The sequence below is a fragment of the Salvia splendens genome, chromosome 12, assembly GCF_004379255.2.
Source record: "Salvia splendens isolate huo1 chromosome 12, SspV2, whole genome shotgun sequence".
Lineage (NCBI taxonomy): Eukaryota > Viridiplantae > Streptophyta > Magnoliopsida > Lamiales > Lamiaceae > Salvia > Salvia splendens.
Window position 1 is genome coordinate 9,448,433 of NC_056043.1, and position 24,565 is coordinate 9,472,997.

The following is a 24,565-nucleotide window of genomic DNA, read 5'->3' on the forward strand; positions in this document are numbered from 1 at the left end:
AGATCGACGAGTTTGCGAGTGCCTCAAAAGTATTATGGTATGGAATACTAGGGTGGATTTTCAAAGTTTCAAATGTTGGGTCACCAGAATTATAATTTCCAGATTTTTGGGGTGATTTTTGGGGTAATTTTTGGAGATTATTAAGTCATGGGGGCTCAAAATCTAATTTGTTTAAAGATCTCGGGTCAAACGATAAAGTTTGGGAATTTCTGGGGGGATATGGAAATATGTTTGGAATGGGGTAAAATGTGAGAGTGAGTTTGTAATGAGGGGTCTATTGGTGAAATAGACCCCTCTTTACCTTCAGCCCAAAACCTGGCCGCCATCTCCCCTTCCTTCACGTCGCTCTGTGCCCTAGCCGCAACGGTGGCGATGGCTAGTTCCTCGGTTCCTCGGTTGCCCGCCAGATAGTCGGTGTTTGGAGGATTGGTGTTTCCCGTCGGATAGTCGGTGTGGGCGGCCCGTTCTCCTGTCGCCACCGCCACAGACGCCGTCGCCGCCCTTCCTCCTCCGCTATTTACCCTTGCCTGTCGGTTCTTCTTCATCTCCTCCCACCAATCGGGATATCCGTGGAGGAGAAAGCAGGTATCTTTCGTATGCTTTTTTCCTCCGCAATGATGGCAAACTAATCGACTTTTATCTTCTTCTCCCCTCCGATTGTTTGAAAATCTCGACGGTGGTTGAGGCGGCGGCGGTTGGCTGTTGGCGACTCTGCTCCGGTCCAGGGTTATCAACCGGCTCCAATTCCGAGGCTTGGTTCTTTTGACTAGATGAGCCCTGCATTGACGGTTTCAAGCCTCACCATTGTGTACGTACACCTGTCTCGGGTTCGGCAGTGGATCCTTGTTGATAATCTCCTTTTTTATCCCTTCATATCCCTCGTCCAGTGCGGTAAGGAATTGGTACACTCTCATCCTCTGTATTGTTTGGTTATTCTTCTCGATTGATGGTGGGTGGTAGATTGTGCTTGGGTCACGAGCATCTATGGATATCCACAGATCTTAAAATTTGACCCACAAAGTTTCGAGGGTCATTCCTCCCTGCCTCATCGCCATACACTGTCTGTATAGGTCATATACTTGGAACGGATCTCTGCCGCTTCAATATGTAATTGCCAGGCCTTCCCAGATGTCCTTGGCGGTTGCATATTGCGAGACCTTTGTTACGAGATCCGGTGCGATATTGTTGATAAACCAATTGAATGTGCAGTGATCCCTTTGCTGCCATTTTGGGTAGTTTGGATGGTCAGTGGTGAGGGGCTTGAAACTCCGATAATGTGAGATGTCAGCCCTTTACCACCGATTGCACGTTCCATCAGATTTGACCATAAGGGGTAATTGTCCCCATTCAACTTGGTCTAGACGGTAATCTCACCGAGAGATTCAATCTGGGATGATGGTGTGTATGGTGGTTTGTTACTGATCTGGAGAAACTCAGCGAATTGCGCCGCAAGATCGGTTGGGATGTTTATGGTGTTTGAGGATGTGTTGGTTGGGTTTGAACTTTCGGAATCTGACATGTTTGATTGCTCACAGGTTCAAGGTCGATGGATCGGGAAAGGTATGGGACTGTGATGAACTTTCTCTGAGCCCACCACGTTAACAACCTGCACTGATACCATCTTGAAGATGGATATCGAGAGGGGCAGCGGCGATTGAAGCCATTGTAGTTTAGAGTTTGTAGAGAATAGTATATAAGTTCTCTTATTTCTTGTATATTGAAAGTGTACAATTTCTCCTTCTTTTATAGGTGAAGGGAAGAACTATCTAAGGCAAGAGATCAATCTCTTCTAGGAGCCTATTACAAAGTATTAACTACAAATCAATTACCAATCAATTACCAATTTTCTCATCAATTATGGATCATTTCGTTGTATAATTTGACATGATCTTCTGTAGCTGGAGTTTATAAAACTGAGCTCCATTAAATTCTCAAAAACTCTCATTTTTCTTATTCATAGGGTTGAGTAAATGCACAAAACAATTGGGATGGGCTAAGAGCATTAGCAATGGGGCGCCCTTAGGCGCGCCACGTAAGCAGTTTTATCCTCCTACCTCCCCACCTGCAGTGGGGCGCCCTATGGCGCGCCACATCATCATTTTATTGTTTTGTTTAATTAATTTAACTGTTTTCAAATAACAAGTAACGAGTAAATAAAAAACGGTCTAAATAACAAAAGGCGAAGTTTTAATAAAAAAAGTTACATCATTGAACTAATAAATAAAAAAACTAAGTCGGACCAATTCCCAACTTCCGACGCAGCTCATTGAGTAATGCCCGGAGATATTCGGCTTCGTCGGGGTCGGTACACTTCTTGAGGGCCCTGTGCGTCTGCAACATCGTCCTTGCCATCGACGCTGTTGCTAACGACTCAAACGCGGTGACCGTCTGGGTCGGGAGCTCTACCGGGACCGGAGCTTGGGTTGCAGCGGTCGACGATGAGGTCGCGGTCGCCTTCCCCTTGGCCTTCGCAGCCTTGACGCTGGGAGGACGCCGGACGGACACCGGTGAATAGCGTGAACTTCTCGAACTCCGCCGCGTACAAGTTCACTTGCTTCTTGACTTGATCCCAGTGCTTGCGGAGTTGCTCACGCTTGCGCTTGTACGCGGTCGGCGGCTTGACCAAATTGTAGAGGTCCGTGATGCGTTCCCAGTACGCGATCTGTCGCTGGTTGTTCGCGAATATCGGATCTTCTGATATATATACCCAACACCGGGCCAACGTGAGAATTTCGTCGTCGTTGTAGTTTGTACGGCCGGGGGCGTACTCATCGCAATCACCGGGAGGCGGCAACTTCTGCGCCCGCTGCCGGTTCCGCTTCTTTCTGGCTGGGGCGGAAGCGGTCGCGGCGAGGTCGGGATCGGCCGCTGCGGTTGGGCGGTGCGGAGACGGCTCCATGTCAGACAACCCATACGATTCCGTACTGAAATCGGGATCGTAATGGGTGTTGGTGTCGAACGAACAATAATCGCTGGGTTCTATACCCGGCCAATGCGCTCCTGCGCTAAACGTAGAACTATTGGGGCTTGAATCCATTTCGTAGTAATTATGTAAATGTAAGTTTTGAAAATGAAATCGAGTGAAATGAAATGTTACAAATGAACGGTATTTATAAAAAAACGAAACCGCGTGCCATCGCCCGCGGTTGATCGTTCGCGACCTCCACAATGAGGCGGACGATGGCGCGGACGATTGCCATCATCCGCGACAGCCGCAATGGGGCGGACGATGGCGCGGACGATGGCCATCGTCCGCGCTATTCTCCGCGACCGAAGTATAGGGCGCGACTATCGTCCGCGCCCTATGGCGCGCACCCGCAATGGGTGCGGACAATGGATGGCGCGGACGATGCGCGCCATTGGGCGTGCCATCGTCCGCCCATTGCGGATGCCCTAAAAGAACAAAAAAAATCTACAAGCTATTTAATGTTAATTTCCAAGAGTTGAGGTCATTTAACTGCTCCAAACACACGATTATCAGATGTGTTATCAAGCATCACAGTGACACAGTCCCATTGTAGAGAAAATAGGTGATCTCAGGCAACCATAGTTTGCAAACGTTGACAGAACCAAGGTTTGTATACATAACAGATAAACCTATTGAGCAAGTAATATAGAAAGATAATACTCCCTCTGTCCCATTAAATATATTAAATATATGAAACGTTTACTTTTTCACACATGTTTTGAAAAAATGATAATAAATAATTAAAGTGGATAAAAAATAAAATAAAAAAGAGAATAATATAAAGGGGACTCTCATCTACATTATTATCTCTCTTACTTTATTTTTTCACCGCTTTAGTTATTTATTATAATTTTTCCAAAACAAGTGCACAAAAACAAACGTTGCATATTTAATGGGATAGAGAGAGTACTCCCTCACTACGTAACAAAATAAAAACAAAATTGCTAGTATAGAAAGATTATACTCCCTCTGTCCCATGTTACTCGCACTTTTTATTTTAGGCCGTAAATTTGTGATTGATTTTTTAGTCTAATTAAATTAGAATTTTAAGTGTAATGAGACACCACTTGATAAAAGAGCTTTTAACTTAAACTAACGTATTAATAGAAAAATATTTAGAACTATAAAAACCATTATCTTGACAAGGAAGAAAGATAATCTTGATCTCTTAGTGATATTAATTTGACACCTAAATAAAGTTGAATATAAATTAATTTAATTAGAAAGCGCCCATTGTCTATGGTCGATTAAGCTTTTGTTTTGTCATTTTTATTTTCTCGAATACCTTTCCTTTTCATAAAAAATATAATATATGATAAATTGATAATTATAAGATTTCAGAAAATGTTATAAATAAAAAACGGTTTTGTTGGTTGTTAACGCATCACATATCATTGGCCTTATTCCTTAACGCGCCAACAGATAATTATTTCACACTATCATTTCTACCCCAATACTTCACATATTTTTCTTTCAACACCCCAACATTTCTTCATTCAACTCTCATCGCAAACTTCCATAGAAATCGAATTCTCAGCCTGATTTTTGTATCTATCGATCGTGGATTGAATTTTTTCAACGCATCAATTCAGTTGATTTTCTTCAAATCCCTCCCCCCTAAAACCTTTTACAGGATTTCATCAATTCTTGCCGAATCGAAATATCCCCCAAAACCTACTACGATCCATACCCACGAACACGTAGTAGCATTAATCGCATTGTTCTCACAACTTTTAGTGATCGTTGATTGAATACGAAGCAGAATGGATGAAGTTAAAGATAAAATGAAGGGGCTGATGAAGAAAGTCAACAACCCCTTCACATCATCTTCATCGGGCAAATTCAAGGGCCAAGGCAGAGTTTTGGGATCTTCCACTACGTCGTCACCGTCTCCGCCGCCGCCGCCGACTCCATCTAAATCAGTGTTGTCTTCATCATCACTGTCTAATTCAAAGCCCTCTAATCCAAAGGTAAACACTATTTCCGAACATAAATCGGAGAACAGAGAGCCCGGGCCACGGATGAACCCTAAGGCACACGAGAAGCCGGAAAACGGCTTCGATCCGTTTGACTCATTGGTCACGACGGGGAAGAGGAACCCAAATGGCTATTCTTTGAGAGTTTTCGAGTGTCCGGTTTGCGGTGGAGGGTACGCCTCTGAAGAAGAGGTTTCCACCCACGTCGAGTCCTGTTTGAGCAGAGCAGAATCGGGGAGTAGCGATAAGGAAGCCGATGGTGTTCGTAATCAGCTGCAGAGTTGTGTAAGCGCGTACACGTCGGGGAAACCGAGCGATGGCTCGGTGGAGGTGTTGATAAGGCTTTTGAGGAATGTGATGAAAGAGCCGGAGAATGCTAAGTTCAGGAGGATTAGAATGGGGAATCCGAAGATAAAGGAGGCAATCGCTGATGTCCCTGGAGGTGTGGAGTTGCTGGAGTGCATTGGTTTTGAATTGAAGGAGGAAAGTAGTGAAATGTGGTTTGTGATGGAAGAGCCTTCTAAGGAGCAGCTTGGTTTGGTTAAAAATGCTGTATTGTTGCTGGAGCCGAAGAAGGTAGAAGAGTTACCATCTACGGCTCCAGTTAAGTTGGATAAACCTATTGAGAGGAAGCCAGTTGATAGACAGGTATAGTCCTGCTAGGTTTTTGACTCACTGATTGATTGACTGTCTCATTGAACTATTTTTGGTGCTTTAGAACTATCATATCTTGGTCTTGTGATTCATATGTCAAGTTTGTTTTGCTATCAAATGAGCCAATAGGTTACGTTTAGGTCTTTAAAAATTAGTTACGTATATTAGAGTTACTGCTTCGGAGGAAAATTTTATGAATAGTGGAAATCTCTAGGCCTGTCTCCCCTAATTTCATGAAGTTATTGAATGTAGATATCTTTTAACGGGCCAATTGGCAATTAGATGTTTTGATATTTGAAGTTGATAGCTACCCTTGTGCAGCTCAAACTCCTGATTCGGAATGTCATGATTGAAGAGTGTTGTTAGAAAAATAGTTGGACTTGTTTTGGTCAGACTAGCTGAAAACTTTAGGTGCTTATTCTGAGGAAATTCTTTTAAGAACCTTATATATTATAAAAGCAGGAGCTACCTGAAAGGGAGAATTTGAAATTGGTTATGAATGGATTAAGGGCATGTAGAATGGTATAAAATATCTCAGGTAGTGTGCTCTTTCTGTAAAATCAGATGATTATATGTTTGTTTTTATAAATATAAAATATCACTTATGAATGACACATGTCATTAGTAGCTGCCTATTAGGTTCGATTCGCTTTTCTGTTTGATTGGTAATTGGTCATAGCAGCTTCCATGCAATTTCTTGTAACCCCAATTGCATAAATATTATTTAGAGTGGAAAGTCTGATCTGATTTGTAAGTTTGTAGTTAGTTAAATTGTGTGAGACTTTAGGCTACTTACTACAGGTTCCAATTTATGACTCTGCTCTAGAGACTACCTCTGCTTCCTCCAATGGATATACTAAGCATATGTTATTTGGTTCTTATATTCTAATTTAAGTTTTAACATGGAGTAACAGTAGATAATTGTATTACTACTAAGCTCAAAGGGAAGTAAAACAGCGACAAACCGTCTTCGGGTTGGTGTATTTGTATTCTCTGATTTAGTGGACACTTGCATAAATGAATGTGAAGGGCATTTGTATTTCGCCTTGCATGCTATATTTCTCACTAACAATATGTCAGTCGCACAGAGACACAGAAAATAAAAACAATAGTTCGGCAGCTGAACTTGTTTGGCTAACTCTCATAAGCATCCAGAGATTCCAGATAAAGATAGTGGTTAATCGCCCAAGTGGCACTGCAACTTTAAAGTACTGCAAAAAGTATCTTATTTCTGAATTTATAGTACGACCTCAAATAACTTTTTTTTTTCTAGGAGAGACATAATCTACAGTGAAGAAAGTCAATCAATTATGTTAAACTTTCACACTTGTATTTCCCTTTTCAAATTATAGTCTAGTGATTTCATGATATGATTCTTGTGGATCCCCTAATTAAACATTTTCCCACCATTGATGTTGATCATTACATGTGATGCTTTCTTTTTCATCCTGCTGGAAATTTGGTCTATTATCAGAAAAGAGGGGTATCAATTAGAAATAACCAGTAGATAGGATGCCTAGTTGGTACGGCCTTTAAGTCTTATCCTCTGGGTTTGTGAAACCGCATGATTTAATGCAGACATTTGATCATGACTTTATGGGCTCATAAGAATTGCGTTTGCGGTAACCTTGACGAAAACCTAGTAGAATATATCATCTGAAAGAACCAAAGAATCTCATATGGTTGCATGGTATTTTGGGTAGTCAGGCAATTCCTTGGCATTTATCAACTGGGTCACTACCGATTGAGGAAGTGGTATTTGGTGCATTCTTGAATTCGGTAGAGAATGTAGAACTCATAAAGGCTAATGCCACACATTAAATATAGAAACTAGATTTCAATTTCTTTCAGGCAACATTTTTGTATGCTTTTGGGATTACATGATTTGGTTCCAGTTGGACTGAAGTCACTGAACTGAACTATTGTGTCCCGTAACTCTTTGATTGAAGTATTTCATAATGAATGTTATACCCTGTTCAATGATAGATATGCCATATATTCTGATTATGTGGTTTGACAGTGCCATAAAACGCCTTAAAATATCCATCTACTATTTTATGTTTCATCTCAGCTTTGTTAGGATGGAAACTAGGAACCTTAAGCTATTCATAACCTATTGCTTCAATATGTCTGTAAAATCCAAATGCGGAATGTGATAATCAAAGACGCATAAGTCCACATAATTAGCACACATAAGTCTGTATCTGACAGCTTTGTAGTTAGAATGTGATAATCAAAGACACATGCGGTAGAGAAAGGATCGTTGTGTACACATATCTATGAGAGTTAGTAGTTGGACATAAGTAAGGTGATGTGCTATTTCAGTTAAAGATAGGTAACTCCTTTACTGATATAACTTCTCTGTCCTACACAAGTTGATCACCTTATAATTTCTGCTCCAGTGTTCTTCCCTGCAGCACTTTGAGTTGAGTTCACCTAGGAGCAGTTCATGGCTTCATGACTCTTCCACTATCTGTTCTTTTTCAGGCTCTTAAGCTCTTTACTTCCCTGAGAATGAATTCTAATCACTTTTCCTCATTCTTGAAATTAGATCCGGGTATTCTTTTCTGTCCCCGAGAATGTAGCCGCACGGATCGAGCTACCTGATTCTTTCTACAACCTTTCCGCTGAAGAAGTGAAAAGGGAAGCAGACTCAAGGAGAAAAAAGTTAGAGGAATCTAAGCTTCTCATTCCTAAATCATACAGAGAAAAGCAGGCCAAAGCTGCAAGAAGGCAGTATAATAAAACAGTCATTAGAATACAGTTTCCTGATGGAGTGGTACTTCAAGCTATATTTTCTCCATCGGAGCAAACTGGCGCTCTATACGAGGTTAGTCCTTTCATATATTGCCTATAGGCTTAGCAACTATTGAATAAGTAAGCCCATTTACTGTACTTAATGATTTATGTTTTTTGTTATTACCCTGGGAATGAGCTTTTGTTGTCTTACAAACATATCCTTGATGATAGATAATACCGAGTTCATGTGTTGTAAATTTCTAGATAACTTATGTTTCATACCCTGGATTGCCAAATGCCAATACATTTGACACTGAACTTTTACCTCAATACTTAAGGTTCCACATATTTCAATAGACTACAAGTTTTTATGTTAGTTGCAGCATGTCTTTTCTTTTACTTTTCTTTTTAGGCATAAGTTGTAGTTTGGCTGTATTGACAACTATTTAAAATTCAACTGAGCATTTGGGGTTGTCTCCTTTGTCCTTGCCATATTGTTTTACTTTTTAAATGATTAGCAATATTGGAGAAGCCTGCTGTGATTGTTACCTGTGCATGGCTCAAGTTTCCCCCCCTCGCAGATAAGGGCTGTCTTTTTTTTACCACTATGCTTAAAATAAAGGACTCTTTTGTTTTTGGAGCTTATGAAATCCCTGTACCTTCTTATTTTGATGTGAACCTTGAAGCTTATAAGCACGCATAGTACGAAGAATCTGCGATGATCTCTTAAAAGCTTACAATAAAACTGTAAAAAGCAATCTCAACAGGTATCTCACGCCTAGCTGTGAAATTTTGATATGTTTTGGAAAATTAACCAACCATCCCATAAAATTTTCAAAATTGAAGTTCTACGCCTCAATATCTGTTATAGAATTTGTCTTTGTTTACATTGTTTCGTTCAATTAGTTGCAAAATGAAAAAGTACTGGATGTCAAGTTCGTTTGGTTTCCATTGAAAGCAACTTGTAAAACAGATGGTGGGTGTATTAAATGGGTGTTCTCATTTTTAAGGGAAGAGTTTCTACTCTCCCCTCGCATCTTTTTGACCATTTCCTCTCTAAAATCCTCATACCAGACAGTTTTGTACATTTGTACCTTTTCAGTTTAGTCAACTTCCTGATTTTTTTGATATACTCGATCAACTGATTTTTCTGTTGAATATATTGAACCAATGCTGTTCAGAAAAATATGCCAAAAAAGTGTGATATGCTATAACATTTTATTTTGGCCGAGTAAAGATAATAAGCGCACAAAATATTACTGAGTTGAAACTCTTTTTCTTGTGTTAGTTAGTGAGCAATGCACTGAAAGACCCAAGCTTAGAGTTTGAGCTACTACATCCAGTTTTAGTGAAGCGACGGGTGATCCCACATTATCCAGCGGCAGGAGAGAGAGGAATCACATTGGAAGAAGAGGATTTGGTCCCTGCAGCACTTATTAAGTTCAGACCTATTGAAACAGGTGATACTGTTTTTACCGGTCTCTCCAACGAACTCCTTCAGATCAGCGAACCCTTTGTCTCTGCTTCTGCAGTTCCTGCTTCATAACGCGTACCCTCAACTATGGCAATGCTAATTCTTCTGGAGAAAGTTGGAACCTATAGTATGCGTAGTCGATCAACCGTTGCAAATCATGCGTCGACTATATGTTTGTGGCTCTGTTTTTCATTTCTCATGCAACACAATTTGGCATTTTATTTCGATTTTCATTCAGATTTATGCTTGTGAAATACTGTATAAGTTGTGGATAGAACGACGAAGTTTATAAAAACAATTTTATTTCTATTTTTACTTTAATTTTTTGCGTGTCGAAACTTGAAACATAGATACTTAGTATAATATAGGAGTTGATATTCTTGCTCGAAGAGTTTGAGGATGGTTTGTTAATGGTTATTGTCCCACAAGAATATGCACGTTTTCCTTTTTAGTCCGTCTCACAAGAATATGCACTTTCTAATTTTGTAAATTTTTTTCTCTCTAACGAGGTGTGACTTTTTCTCCACTAACAATACTTTAATTACTTTCTCTCTCTACCTCTCTTTAATTTTACCAATTTTGTATTAAAACTCGTGTCGAACCTAAATTGCATATTCTTTTGGGACGGAGGGAGTATTAATTATGTCTGATTTTATTTATTCTTAAGTATTAGCCATAGTTTTAACCCTTTATTTCCGGTGGAGTTTCCTTGAAGTTGTAAGTTACATAGCAAGAAAATCAACTGAAAAGCAATTCTTTAGTTTAAATTCCATATTTCCTTTAGAATGAATTAATTTATTCTTAAACTGTAACGTGGGCGTGTTTAATAAATTAAACTCGTTTTTAACATAAGATGGATTAATTACAGTTGAGTTTGACAATATCCAACAACTAAGTTCGTTCAGACCCAACGAAGTTTAACTGAATTTAATTGTGTCCTTTACACTGTCTAATGAATCAAGCTCGTATTTGACCCCATAATGAGTTAAATAAATTTGAGTGAATTAGTCTGGATCACGGCGATGACTACCGTACATGTATCTTTGGCCTAAGAGTGTCCACTATGGGACCGCCGCGCCTATAGCCCCAGCGGGGGGCGGTCCCGGGGTGGTCTATAGTGGAGGTGTTGTCCGCCCCCGGGGCGGACGAGGAGTGTGGGGGCGGTAGGCGGCGGACGGGCATGCGGCGACGGGGGCGAGGACGCTGCGACTCCGGGGCGGACGCAGCAGATAGGCGGATCGCCTATAGTGGAGCGGTGTCCGACGCGGCTATAGGCGGCGATTTTTTTTATTTTTATTTTTTAATTCAATTTAATTCACCTATAAATACACTCATTCCATTCATTATTTTCACACCATTCCAATTCTTCATCACTAAAAATTTCTCTCACTATACTTTGTGGTCAGAAACGGACAATTTGTGGAGAGACACGTAGAATGCTCTGATTCAACAGGTGCAACACCAGGCCGCACAGGAGGATGCGGCGCGCTTGGCGGAGGAGGCGGAGGCTGCGATCCCTCGTGCGATTACTCATCGGCGGACCATCCCACGAGGCCACGTCAGTGCGCACCAGCGCCTAATGGCTGATTACTTTGTGGATAACCCCCGTTATCCACCCGAGATATTCCGCCGGAGATTCAGGATGTCGCTACGGCTGTTCAACCATATAGCGACGAATTTGGCGGAGCGTTACCGGTGCTTCACCCTCCGGCGTGATGCCGCGGGCAGGATCGGGCTGTCTACGCAACAGAAGTGCACCGCTGCACTCCGGCAGCTTGCCTACGCCGGACCAGCCGATATGTTCGATGAATACCTACAGATTGGTGAGACGACTGGCCTCACGGTTCTTAGGCAGTTTTGTAAGGGGATCCGGGAAATTTTTGGTGGGGAGTTTCTACGGAAGCCCACCCCTGATGAGTGTCAGAGCCTGCTGGATATGCACGGTTCGATCCACGGGTTTTCAGGAATGTTAGGAAGCATCGATTGCATGCATTGGGAGTGGAGGAACTGCCCCGTGGCATGGAAAGGCCAGTTCACAACTGGATTCAAAAGCAAACATCCAACGATGATTTTGGAAGCCGTTGCGGACTATCGTTTGCGGATCTGGCATGTGTATTTCGGTGTGGCAGGTTCGAACAACGACATCAATGTTCTTCAGTCATCGCCGCTCTTCAACGATGAGTGCCGGGGGGAGGGTCCAGAAATCAGCTTCGTAGCCAACGGGACGCAGTACAGTAGGGGCTACTATTTGGCAGATGGGATATATCCGCAGTGGCCCGTATTCATCAAGACTGTCCGCCAACCGGTTGGACCGAAGAAACAATATTTTGCGCGCAAACAAGAGGGTGCTAGGAAGGATGTTGAGCGGGCTTTTGGTGTCCTCCAATTGCGGTGGGCCATTATACGGTGCCCGTCACGAGTTTGGCACGAAGATGATGTCGCGAATATTATGTTAGCATGTATCATACTGCATAATATGATAATAGAAGATGAAGGATTTGCGGCAGAGCGCTGGGCACCGGAAGAGGGCGCAAGTATAAGTCACGGTGTTGCCTCCGCGCCAATACAGATGGGCGTACCACGGAGCAATGAATATCTGATCCAACGTTTCGCTGATATGTGCAGGACCACATCACATACCACTCTCCAGGCCGATTTGATTGAAGAAGTGTGGGCACGTAGGGGAGGTGGCGGCGCAGTGTGAACACCTTTGTGATTTGCACTAGATTAAATTTTCGTTGTATAATTTTTCCTTTACTTTAATACGACGAAAATTTAGTTGTATTTTATTTTAATTATTCGTTGTATAATTTTACCATTTTGCAATACAACGATTATTCGACCCCAATTACCTCGTTTTCTAATTATTTACATTGCGATGATTTTAATTATACTTGATTGAAACTAAAAACATTTTAAAATGAAAATTGATTATAAAATTTTGGGGCTATTGGAAGTGTCCACCATAGTGGCGGAAATAAAATTTTGGGGCTATGGACAAAAAAACTAGGGCTATGGACAAAAACTAGGGTGGGGCTATTGGGGTGTCCGCCTTATAGTGGACACCCTAATGTCATTCTTATTCTTACTAGGATTATGGCTCGTTATATACTCCCTTCGTACCAAAATAAAAGTCACATTTTGCCATTTTGATACATTTTACAATAAGAGTCACACTTCATTTTTTCCATAAATGGTAAGTAGGTCTCACATTCCACAAACTCACTTCGCTCACATTTTATTATAAAACTAATATAAAAAATTGGATCTCATATTCTACTAACTTTTTCAATTCACTATTTTTTAGATTTTTTAAAAGTCATGCCAATAATAAGAGTGACTCTGTGTGCGACGGAAGGAGTAGTTGTTATTTCATTATAAGCTGTATCTTAATGAAATTTCTAATTTGTTATCGTCCCAAATATAGATACAAGTTGTAGCGAATTGAATAAACAATGCATATTTATTACTTTACCTCATTTATATTGCGTTTATATAGTACTAGAAACATTATTTCTAATATTTTCCTTTTCATTTTCCGGAGAGAGAAGGGATTTTTTCTGCACCGCTCAAATAATGTGGCGTTCATAACTCTTACTGCAAAAATATCTTCATGTTTAAAATGTACTGAAAATGATTCTATTTAACAATTTCTAAACCCTAAAAAGTATAGTATAGGTGAAAACATAATTTATTTGACGCATGGGCCCACCTAGAGTCTCCGTTTAGCTATTTATTTGTTTTTTATGAAAAAATATTTGGAAATGAAGTCTGGAATTTGAACTTTAAGATTTCTTAGTTATAAAATTAGTAAATTACTAACTTCAGCTACTATATACGACTTCAGGAATGAATTTCTTAGTTATTCTCGGTATAAAATATATTGGGAAGTGGGTATAGAGATTGTATCTTAATTAGATTTTTGTTGTCTTTGAATGGATAGCATCTAGTATTTTTATTAGGAAAGTAAAAATATGCATTAATGCAGGTAATCTTTATTAGTATTTTGTTTCTCGCTATTATCTTTGTAAGTTTTAAAATCCACCACCAGTTTGAGAATAAATAATAGAAAAAGCAATTATATGTACATTATTAATGTGCCATATTTCCAGTATATAATCAACCAAAAAGGTCAAACTTAGGCTTTTGGCGTGATAGATTTAAATCACAACTGCAATTCTTAAATCAAAGTCAATCTGTCATTTAATTAGGAAGATAGAGTTTAATTGACTTTATATATACCTACATATTTTATGGCCTTGCACCCTAATTTGGAGTAGTATTAAGTATAAGATCTTTTAAGGATGAGAATGTTTCCATCATGTTTGGTAAAGTTATAGCATCGACATTTTTTCTAAAATTTTATCCCAAATTTAACTGTCACATTTCTGTTCTTGTGCTTATTCTCTTTGGAGGTTTGATCTACTGTACTTTATTAGTTTCAGGTTATGCTTATTAATGTAAAACAATGAATCTTTCTTTTTTATATTTTGGTAACAAAGAAGAAGAATCTAAAGCTGTATATGCATTGTTCACGTGCAAATAGTACGAATGTAGTGAATGAATTCGGCTGTCGGCCTCACATATTTATCTCACTTTCTACGGAACATATATATTTTAATGCGTGATTCATTTATACCCCCAAATTTTTTAAACAAAATAATACTCCGGAGTAGCTATCATTTAATTATTTTTTTTCTGCAAATAAATAAGTTAAATATTGAAACTTTTATTCCGTCACCTAAGAGCATCCACAACCGTGCTCTTGCCACCGTCACGGTTGTGGGCCCGGGCCCACTTTTTCTGTCTGCTCTCTGACAATAGCACAACACCCACAGTTGTGCTCTTCCGCAAGGACGAACACAATTAATTTAAAATTCAATTAAACAAAAACATTTCCATAATACTAAAATTCATTAAAAAAACTTAAATAATATTACAAATTATAAATAAAATAAAAAAGACCTAATTAAAATCCTAAAAATTAATTAAAATACTAAAAATTAAAAATTACATAATTAAACTCCTAAAAATTAAAAATTACATAATTATTGGCTAATATTACCCGAGGAAGACTACTCATCCGGCAGCACTAACCCCAATTGTTTTTGGAGACCCAATATCATGGCCTCGTGCGTTTGAAGTTGCGTGGGGGTCATAGTTGACCTATCGGCCATATTGAGTTGGCCTAAGAGCATCCACAGCGAGTTGTTCGGGGGTGGAGGTGGCGCATAGGGAGCGGGTTCGGGAGCGGGGGCAGATGGAGTCGCGGCGCGACGGCGGTCGGTCGCCGCCTTCTTCCTTCCTTGCGGTCGGCGTCGGGAACCACTTGGTCCGGCGTCGGGGCTACCCAAGTTAGCTCCGGCGAGTTGGCTAGCCACTTCTTCGGAGCCGACGTCGGATAGGGATACCGACCTTGACCGTTTGGAGGAGCCGCTAGAGGAGGATGTTACGCCTCTCATATACTTCAGGTGCGTCCGCGTGTCCTGCCAAACGTTGAGGTACTTGAACGACTTGCCGTTCATGGATTGGTAGGTGCTTAGCGCGGCAGTGATGATGTCGACCTCGCTCCGGCCGCTCCCGGCATTCCGCGTCTCCTGGAGGAAATAGCCATTGAACTTGCCAATTTCTTCGTTGGCTCGGTCGATGGAGTTTCGCACCATACTCTCGTTGCGCTCGATCGTTCCCGACGGCCGGTTTTCATTGTACCGGCGAGAGACGCGCCACCAAAAGTGATCGCCGGATTGGTTCGTGCCAACCACCGCATCCTCGGAGATTTCCAAGTACGCCTTGAACAATTTATCCATCTCCGCCTGAGTGTACGGTGTGCGGACTCTGCGAGTAGGAGGGGGCGGTCGGCCTAGGATCCGGTGTCCACCCGTATCGCTCTTCGGAGGCATCTTGGTCGTCGATTGGGTATGGCCGGTAGCCACCCGGAACGCCCGAATCTTGGGTTTGAGGAGGGGCCGAATATTCCGTTTCCGGACTAGGAAACGGTTGTGAACCAAACCATTCGGGGTTCCAACCGTGAGAGGCCGGGTGGTTATCGCCTTGGCCGGACATTGTTATGTTGTAGGGTATGAGAGAATGAAAATGAGAATGGATATGGGAGAATGAAGATGAGAATGGATATGGGAGAATGAAGATGAGAATTGTGTAGTTTGATGTGAATTTTTTGGTGTGAAAGTGAGGGTATTTATAGATGAAAGTGTGTATTTTTGGGGAAAAAATATTAAAAAATTAAAAAGTGGTAAAAACGGTAATAAACAGATATAATTTTTTTGGGAAGTGAAAATTTTTTTTATCAATTTTTTTAATTAAAAACCGATTTTTAATTAAAAAAATTCAAAGGCAACGGCTATGCCGTTGCCCAATCGCCGCGCGCCACGTGTCCTGCTCGCTGGCACGGCGCTGCTCGACATCGAGCGGCAAGAGCGCAACGGAGGCGAGACACGTCCGTGCCAGCAGCGCGAACGGACACGGGCTGGGCCACCACCGTTGTGGATGCTCTAAAACTCAACTTCTTTAACTTTTTGAGGTTGCTTTCTCTGTTATTAAAATCATATCGGATGAAGACGAGAAAACAAAATCAAAAGAATAGTTGTAGAGAATTCAAAAGAGTCATATGTTGCGTCGATCAACAAGACAACAACTGATGAAGAATTTAAGAGCGAATAGGGTTTAGTCAATTTACGTGAAACTTTAAAACATTTAAAAATCTCAAAAGATTATTTTTGTAATTTGCAATATAGTTGGATTTTCTAGCCAAAATGTATTATTGGCACACTGCTTCACTTCCATTAATTATTTTACTATTTTGAACAGTTTTCCTTTTTTTTTGGACAACAGTGGCAAATTGAGTTAAGAGATTAAATCGTGGAGACATGTGGGCTGTGATGACATCGATTATCGCATGTGATCAATTACCGGCCAACCCGTGCGCCGGTAAGTCGCTTACTGTTCATCCATTAATATTTTCTTTTCTACTTTGGTAAAATAAATTCAGTCTCACTGTAAAAACTTTAATCTAATCTAAAGATAATTTTTCACATATTTTTATGAATACCTACCGATTTTTCATGCATAATAACTTAAGGTAAAAGTCAATGTCAACGAGTCACCAATCACCACAACTAGAAAATCTTCTGTGGTTCCATTTACTACAGTTACAACTTTGAACCATTCCTTCACTTCACTTCTTTGCTTTTCCTTTTAGAAAGGCTTTTTATGCATATGTAAATAATTTCAACAATTCTCCTCATTTCTGATACCTCTTTGTCGCTTCAAATTCTGAGATATGGAGAGAGATTTCATGGGGTTGAACCCTTACAAAGATGCCACTGTTAAGGAAGAGGTTGTTCAAGGCGTCGTCGAACAATCTGGTCATTTCTCTCTCCTGTTTATGCTCTAACAAGATTCCGTTTATTTCACGGTCAAATTCATGAGAATTTTAGACTTTTTGTTTGATTTCTTTGCCCCAGCTGTACGCGGTGTACTTGTTAGAGCGTTTGTTCCAAATTTCTGAAGGTTTTCTGTGTTTTTTGGCGTTTTTGTTTTTCCCTTATTTGAAGATGTGTATAAGAAATATTGTTGGTGTTTCTGTGTTTATAAACATGTTAATGAGAGTTTTTGGTAGCTTTGTTAAACACAAATCATGGTATCACTTTTGATTCATGTCTTCTCCTTAGAAATGTCTTGATCTGTTAAAAAAACGGAATGATGCTTGCCGTCTCTAATTTGCCTGAGATCTGAACCACCAACTGAGTTGACCAAATTTCAGTTCAGCTACTAATCTTTTCATTTCAGAAAACATAAGAAAGGGGAGGAGAGTTAATCTTCTTTGCTTTTAATAGTTGTTCCGATCTGTCCAATTGTGTTAAGTTTCAAGTTCAATAGTTCAATTTATGTTGAAAACTTTGATCTCTGTTATACATCTAAAAGTTAATGACTGGATGACTTATACTTGGAGTGGTGATTTATAACATGCTGTTTTGTTTTTTGCAAAAAAATTAAATGGTCAGGATTTGCAAGGAGCTCTGGGCCTGCAAACAAGGCGTCTGGCCTCCCTCAGTTTATGTCTTCGAGGTGCAAACAAGAGAAGCTATCAAAGGTAAAATCTGATCTTCTTGCATCCCTTGGAGATATATTTTAGTCGTATTTGACTCTGGTCTGATCATGTTTGGGTCATGTATTGATTTTGTTCCATCCTTTAACTACACGACGTCGCATGATTATTAATCTTCATGGAGTTATCTCCCTTTTGATATTTCAGTATCTAGATAGCAAATATTGTGCTTGGGAAACACCTGCATTTATTGAACTGGTAAATGCAACAAAGATAGAATAAACTTTATATATGGAAATTTGAGCGTTTAAATTAACATCTGATCCACGGCGTGAAGAGCAAATAAGTTATGCATGGTAAAACCTGCCTTTATAGATTAACATCTGATCTATGCAGCAGAATGGGCAGCCTGCATATTCTATGAGTCCATTTTCCATGAAGCCACAGTTTCTTGGTGGAAGTACTCATGCTGGAGTAACTGAACAATGGTGAGCTGCAGTGTCTTGACTCGTACTTCATTCGCATCATCTATTGTGTCGTGGTGTAAATGTGCCTGTTTAAACAACTTCTTGTTCTCTGTTATCTTTTTATTGTAGGATCAATTCTAAGGCTTCTAATGCTCCTGCTCAGATGACTATTTTTTATGGTGGAAAAGTGTGTGTCTTTGATGACATTTCCCCTGAGAAGGTTCCTCATTCTCTGCACGACATCGCTTTTGTTCTGTTTATTTCTGTGATATGCTGTGCACTAATTGATTTTCCTCACTGGGTATATTATCCAGGCTCAAGCAATCATGCTTTTGGCTGGAAATGTGTATGCCCAATCTATGATGACCCAATCGAAACTTCACATGCAAGCACCTGCTTCCAAAGCTCCAGCAGTAGATCAACCATTGGCTAACCAATCCATGAGCACTCCACCATGTTCTGGACTCCCAAGCCCTATGTCTGTTTCTTCTCACCCCATTGGTCATTGTGGTGTTCCGGGTACTAACATTGATGACATCAAGGTCTCTAAGACCGCTGGCATGTCACCCGCCCTTGCTAATAATACTGAACCTTCTAGAGTGATGTCATCTGTTGCTGCATCTGCTATAATGTCATCAGGTATGTTATTCAAATTCAGCAGATGAAATATTGCTATGTCATCGTCTTCTGTTGAACCTGAAGTTTACTATTGTTGCACCAAATGCTCAGTAATTTACTTTACGTTACCAATTCGTCTCTATCCATCTCCCTGTGTCATCCTATGGAGAAGTGCTATGTACATGAATTAAAATGTTCTTTTTTCACAGCTGTTCCACAGGCAAGGAAAGCATCACTGGCTAGATTTCTGGAGAAGCGTAAGGAGAGGTAACTTTGTTGAATCTCTTTTCCTAAGAAAAAATCAAACATATACCCTAAATCAAATGCACATGGCTAGCGTTATACTATATCATAGGGAGTATTTCTTATGGGGAAAGACAATAAATGTATTACTATTCCTTTTTTCCCATTTTTCTATTTAAGGTTTTTGCTTTCTTTGGAACATTTTTTCTTAATATGTTTAGTCACATTCATGTACCAGCACTAAATATCCCTTTTGCAGTAGGATAATTTTTTGTGTAAATTATGCTGCTTATGCACATTAGAGACTGGTTTCTTCTATTTTTCCTTCTCTTCTTGGACTGGCTATAGTTGCGGTTTGAGTGAACAAACATTAAGTTGGTGGTTGCATTTTCTTGAAGGGTGGTGAGCGCAGCGGCACCATACAACCAGGGCAAGAAGACGGCGGATTGTAAAATGCCAGAGTCGAATGATTTTGGATTCTCAGCTACGTCGACCTTCTCTAGTTCGGTCACTGAGTGTAATATGTGAGATCTTCTCTTATGTAGCTAATAAACTCTGAAATTTGTATTAATAGCTTGCATTCTGGTTCTGGATCTAACGTTTATGAATTTGGCTATATATATATATATATATATGTTGTATAATTCCCTAAGTTGTTGTAATATTATTTCTAAAAAATGCCACTCTTGGTAGGCAAACTACCTTATTTGTATCTAATGCCAACTCTAGATGATCTAGAACTACATCATGGCTCAGTGTTTGGTGTTTGAGATCCACATTTGAACTATTAGGTTGAATTATTGCGAATACATTCTGTTTATGTTTTTTACTACTATTAAACTGTGGCTGATAAAACTCATAATGTATGCATATTTTTGAAGTTGAATGAGTGAGGCATGACAGCTCATTGGTTATTTATAAATCCACATTTTGCATGTGACAACAATCAATAATTGGTGGTCGTTGAGTGGAAATTGAGTGGCAGTGATGGATCTGGCTAGCTTAAACTTTTTTTTCTCTCTACACATTTCTCCTCAATGTCCTCGTATAGGGTAGGGATGCATGGTTAGCAGTAATCAGATCGGAAATGGCAGTTATGTTTTCGGTTTGAACTAGAACAGTCTTATCGGTTTCATCGGTCCAGTTCCAATATATTCGAACTAGGATGACGGTTAGTAGCCTAGTTTGGTAAAAAAATGTGAAAAACGATAAAAACTAACCAAACATGTTGTCGAGTTAGTTATGGACTGTTCGGCTTCGCTCGGATTTGCAACTGTCGGCACACCCCTTTGGTACTTAACTCAAATAATTTTAATATGAATGAAAGTACATAAATTTTATTTTTTGATATAAGAACTTGATCAGTCATTTCTAGATTTAAGAGTATAATTTTTATATGAATACTATTCATCTGTTAGATAATCTAACAAAAGATTGACATTCCGACTATATTTGTGACACAAAATCAATCCAATCCAGTTAAGTTGAGCTAAGAATTATGGTTTCTATATAATGTTAGATTTTCGTTTTATTATTACAAAAATTTTTACGGAACTAATAATATAACCTAAAGTCTTCATATACTTTATGTCCATTTTGGTCTATTCAATAAAAATAGTTCACTTCTATTTTTGGCAACTTCATTATCTTTAATGTGGTGGCCCCAATCTCCCTAAGAGCGGATCTACATTATGCATAGGTGGGACATTTGTCACTCCTCATCTTCCAACACATGTATATCTATTAATTACTCCATCCATCCGCAAATATGAGTCGCATTTCTTTTCGGCACGAGTTTTAAAATTTGTTAAAAAAATGGATGAAAAAAAGTTATTGGAAAATGGGTCTCACTTGTATATATTAATTTTAAATGATACTCCTTCTGTCCCATTAAAAATGAAACGTTTTTCTTTTTGGATTGTCCCATTAAAAATGAAACGTTTCTAAAAATGGAAACAACACTCTCTCTACTTTTTTCTTCTCTCTTACTTTACTCTCTCTACATTAACTCACAAAACAACACTACATAAAATCTCATGCCGAAAACCAAATGTTGCATATTTAATGGGACAGAGGGAGTATGTGAGTGTAATGAGTTAGTGGAATGTGAGACTTCTTTACCATTTATGGTAATTATGAACTGGGACTCCAATTCGCGGATGGACCAAATTGAAAAAAGGGACTCCTATTGCGGACGGAGAGAGTATAAATTTTATTTCTTTTAATCTCTTACTAAATGACCCTCCTCAAATTCTTAAAATTCTTAAATTTGCCCACATCCCTATAAATTCCCGACGCTGCCCCTGAATTCTCCACTAACATACTCCCTCCGTCCCGGACTACTTGCACTTATTTCCTTTCTGGGCGTCCCAAATTATTTGCACTCTTTCCATTTTTAGTAAAAATTATCACCTACAGCCGCAATTGTTGACTTTGCTATACACTCATTCCTTAATCTTCGTGCCGAAAAGGAAATGTGCGAGTAGTCCGGGACGGAGGGAGTATTCTAATTACTCTCTCCATCTCACAATAAGAGTCATATTTTGTCATTTTGATCTGTCTCATAATAAGAGTCACATTTTACTTTACTATCAATGGTAAGTGGGTCTCACAATCCACTAACTCACTTCACTCGCATTCTATTATATAATCAATATAAAAAAGTGGACCTCATATTCCACTTTTCTTTACATTTTTTTAAAACTCGTGTCCACACCAAGTGTGACTCTTATTATGAGACGTAGGAATGACTTTTTTCTTCTATATCTCTTATACTTATCAATTATACATTAAAACTCGTGTTATACCAATTGTATCTATTTTTTTAAGGTACAAGGAGTAATATTTTTAATGTCTCTCCATCTACGGTTAATTATCTTATTCTAATTTAATGCAGACATTAAGATATGTAAATGAAACTGTAAGAATATTGTACGAGCTTTCCTTATATATATGGAGTATTAATTTATAATAAATTATAATGAAAAATGTTAAGATCTATAAATATAATTATAAAAACTAAATAAAATAGTTATTTACTGTTAATGAAAAATCATAATTAATTTACAAAATAATTATTCTACCGAAATTTAGTTTGGTTTAACAACAATAATTCAGAGCACTGGATTGTTTTAAACGAGTACCACTAAATTATTAATTCAATCATTAATTCATTACCTCTACAAATTTAGGTATAGTACTACTTCATTAGTTTAGTATTAGCGCATTCACAATAAGGGCCTTATATTCGGAGGTCATCTCAGAACCTATCTCTATTTCCTTATAACACGTCAGTAGTCCATTTTAGAGTCTATCTCCCTGCAATGACAGCCTATCTCAAATCCTATCCCAGAGCTCATCTCATTTCCACATCAACACTATTTTTATATACTTCCTCCGTCCGTGAATAGGAGTTCCGTTTTTCCATTTTAGTCTGTCCATGAATAGGAGTCCCGGTTCACTTTTACGATAAATGAAAATAGGGTCTCACATTCCACTAACTCATTCCACTCATATTTCATTTAAAACTTATATATAAGTGATACCCATATTTCACTAACTTTTTTCACCTACTTTTCTTAACATTTCTTAAAACCCGTGACCCCAAGAAATTTGGCTCCTAATGGCGGACAAATGGAGTATTTCACTTTTAATTGTTGGTGTAAATTAAAGACAACGTAATTTAAAAAAACAAATTTCATTAAAATAAATAAAAATCCTACATTAAAAAAATCAAGATAAAGATAGATAAAAACATAGACAACAACGGCAACACACATCAATCGGATTCGGGTTCCGGCTCGTCCTCCTCGACTAGACCCATCTTTCTCTTCATCCCTTGGATGGTGTTCCATATGTATTTTTTCACAGCTCGATGCTTGGCTTTCATGTACATGCCGTAGAAGCCCACCATCGATTGTGCGAAGGCGGCATTGCCCAATGCACTGTCGTCCTGGACCGGTGCGGATTGGGTATCCGTCCCGCTAGACTTTGCCCTCCCTTTCCCTGCCTTCGTTGTTTTCCCGCCGATTGGACGCTGGGGAGTAGGCTCATTGGGCATTTGGTCCTCTGACAAGTCGATAGGGTCCGGTTCGCAGCTCTGTAGCTCCCGGAGACCGTCAAGCGCGTCTTCACCGATCTTCTCTGCAACGCCTCTGACATACCCGTTTTGAATTTGGGGAAAGTCTTCAGTTAATGATATGTTTCCCAGTACTTAAACCCTTTTCCATTGACAATGGCCTTAAACTCCTTCAGCGACAACTCTCTGACGGAGAATTCGTTCTCTCCGCTACGCATGTCCCTCAAGTTGCCATCGTAAATACCGTGAAATTTAGCAAACTCGAACGTCAGGCGTTTCCAATGCTTGCGTAGATCGCCGGGCTTGTATGTCGGGGCTCCTTTAAGCCTGACTTGTTTGTATCTTTGCGTGATACGCCCCCAGAAACCGCACTCGCCCTGATAGTTGGCTACAACCGGGTCCTCAGAGATATCTTCCCAACAACGAGCAAGAGCAATTAACTCCTCTATGGAGTAGGTACTCCTCGTCCACCCACCCTCAGACGTCGCCCCCACTTTCTCTTTCTTCTTCCCCTTTGCCGCCTTCGCCTTCGGCCTAGGAAGAGATGGCTCCATGCCGGACATCTCGTACTCGTCGGTGCAGAAGTTGGGTTTCAAGTTGAAAAGTGGATTCCTCAGTCCCGAGGGATTCGTCAGTCCCGGGAGTACCAAACACACTTGGGCACATCGTTGGGCGGTAGACATCGTCGCCGGAACTCGATGTGTTCATCGGTCTAACAGGAGCGACACAGCCGACCCTTGGCATGAAATCCGGTTTCCCCTCATCCCAAACTTGGAGAATTGGTTTCCCACTCCAAACATGTTTCCCCCAGGAAATTGGCCGCTGCCGAAAAATTGGTTTCACGCAAGCAAGTTTGAAAACTGACCTCCTTGGTCGGCAAACTGGTTTCCATCGGCGGAATTAGTGGACTCATCAGAATTCATTTTGCTAGAGAGAAGTAAAAAATTGAGATTGGATAGAGATGAATGTGAATTGATGCGAAATGAGGTATATATAGTGGGTAGATGAGATGAATTAAATTTTAAAAAAGGATATCAGCACCTCGATCGGCCCGAGCCCCTGCAATGGAGGCCCATCGCAGGGCCGATATGTGCATCAACTGGGACGATGCATCGGCGCGAGGGAAGAGCCGTTGGGGATGGGAGATCAGCCCCCACACCACAATGCCGATCAACGTCGATAAGGTGGCCGATTGCTCTGCGGTGGCGATCGGCCACCATTGTGTTGCTCTTAGGGCACTCACAGTGGTGGCCTAAAATCTGGAGCTCATCTAAGAGCCTATC

At 40.0% G+C, this 24,565-nt stretch overlaps 2 protein-coding genes across 3 annotated transcripts; both read left to right on the plus strand.

The window, feature by feature from the left end:
- Window positions 1-4,372: 4,372 nt before the first annotated feature.
- Window positions 4,373-10,132, plus strand: LOC121759601 (plant UBX domain-containing protein 2-like). Its single transcript, XM_042155252.1, has 3 exons — window positions 4,373-5,592; window positions 8,150-8,428; window positions 9,626-10,132. Exons 1-3 carry the CDS (start codon window positions 4,732-4,734, stop codon window positions 9,881-9,883), a joined length of 1,398 nt encoding a protein of 465 aa, XP_042011186.1. The 5' UTR covers window positions 4,373-4,731; the 3' UTR covers window positions 9,884-10,132.
- Window positions 10,133-16,961: 6,829 nt separating this feature from the next.
- On the plus strand, window positions 16,962-19,848 carry LOC121756831 (protein TIFY 7-like). 2 transcript variants are annotated; one of them, XM_042152231.1, is made up of 7 exons: window positions 16,962-17,193; window positions 17,833-17,921; window positions 18,273-18,364; window positions 18,473-18,563; window positions 18,658-18,982; window positions 19,171-19,228; window positions 19,603-19,848. In XM_042152231.1, the coding sequence occupies exons 1-7, from the start codon at window positions 17,109-17,111 to the stop codon at window positions 19,730-19,732; spliced, it is 870 nt and encodes a 289-aa protein (XP_042008165.1). In that variant the 5' UTR covers window positions 16,962-17,108; the 3' UTR covers window positions 19,733-19,848. The 2 variants fall into 2 exon arrangements, with proteins under 2 accessions (XP_042008165.1, XP_042008166.1); XM_042152232.1 differs by having other exon boundaries at window positions 18,276-18,364.
- Window positions 19,849-24,565: the final 4,717 nt, after the last annotated feature.

Bases quoted from the DNA above. Each gene is read 5' to 3' on its own strand.
- LOC121759601 (XM_042155252.1), top strand. From the start codon at position 4,732: ATGGATGAAGTTAAAGATAAAATGAAGGGGCTGATGAAGAAAGTCAAC. The intron at 5,593-8,149 runs GTATAGTCCTGC...TCTTGAAATTAG, and splicing joins GGAAGCCAGTTGATAGACAG to ATCCGGGTATTCTTTTCTGT. The intron at 8,429-9,625 runs GTTAGTCCTTTC...TTCTTGTGTTAG, and splicing joins AAACTGGCGCTCTATACGAG to TTAGTGAGCAATGCACTGAA.
- LOC121756831 (XM_042152231.1), top strand. From the start codon at position 17,109: ATGGAGAGAGATTTCATGGGGTTGAACCCTTACAAAGATGCCACTGTT. The intron at 18,365-18,472 runs GTGAGCTGCAGT...TTTTTATTGTAG, and splicing joins GCTGGAGTAACTGAACAATG to GATCAATTCTAAGGCTTCTA. The intron at 18,564-18,657 runs GTTCCTCATTCT...TATATTATCCAG, and splicing joins ATGACATTTCCCCTGAGAAG to GCTCAAGCAATCATGCTTTT.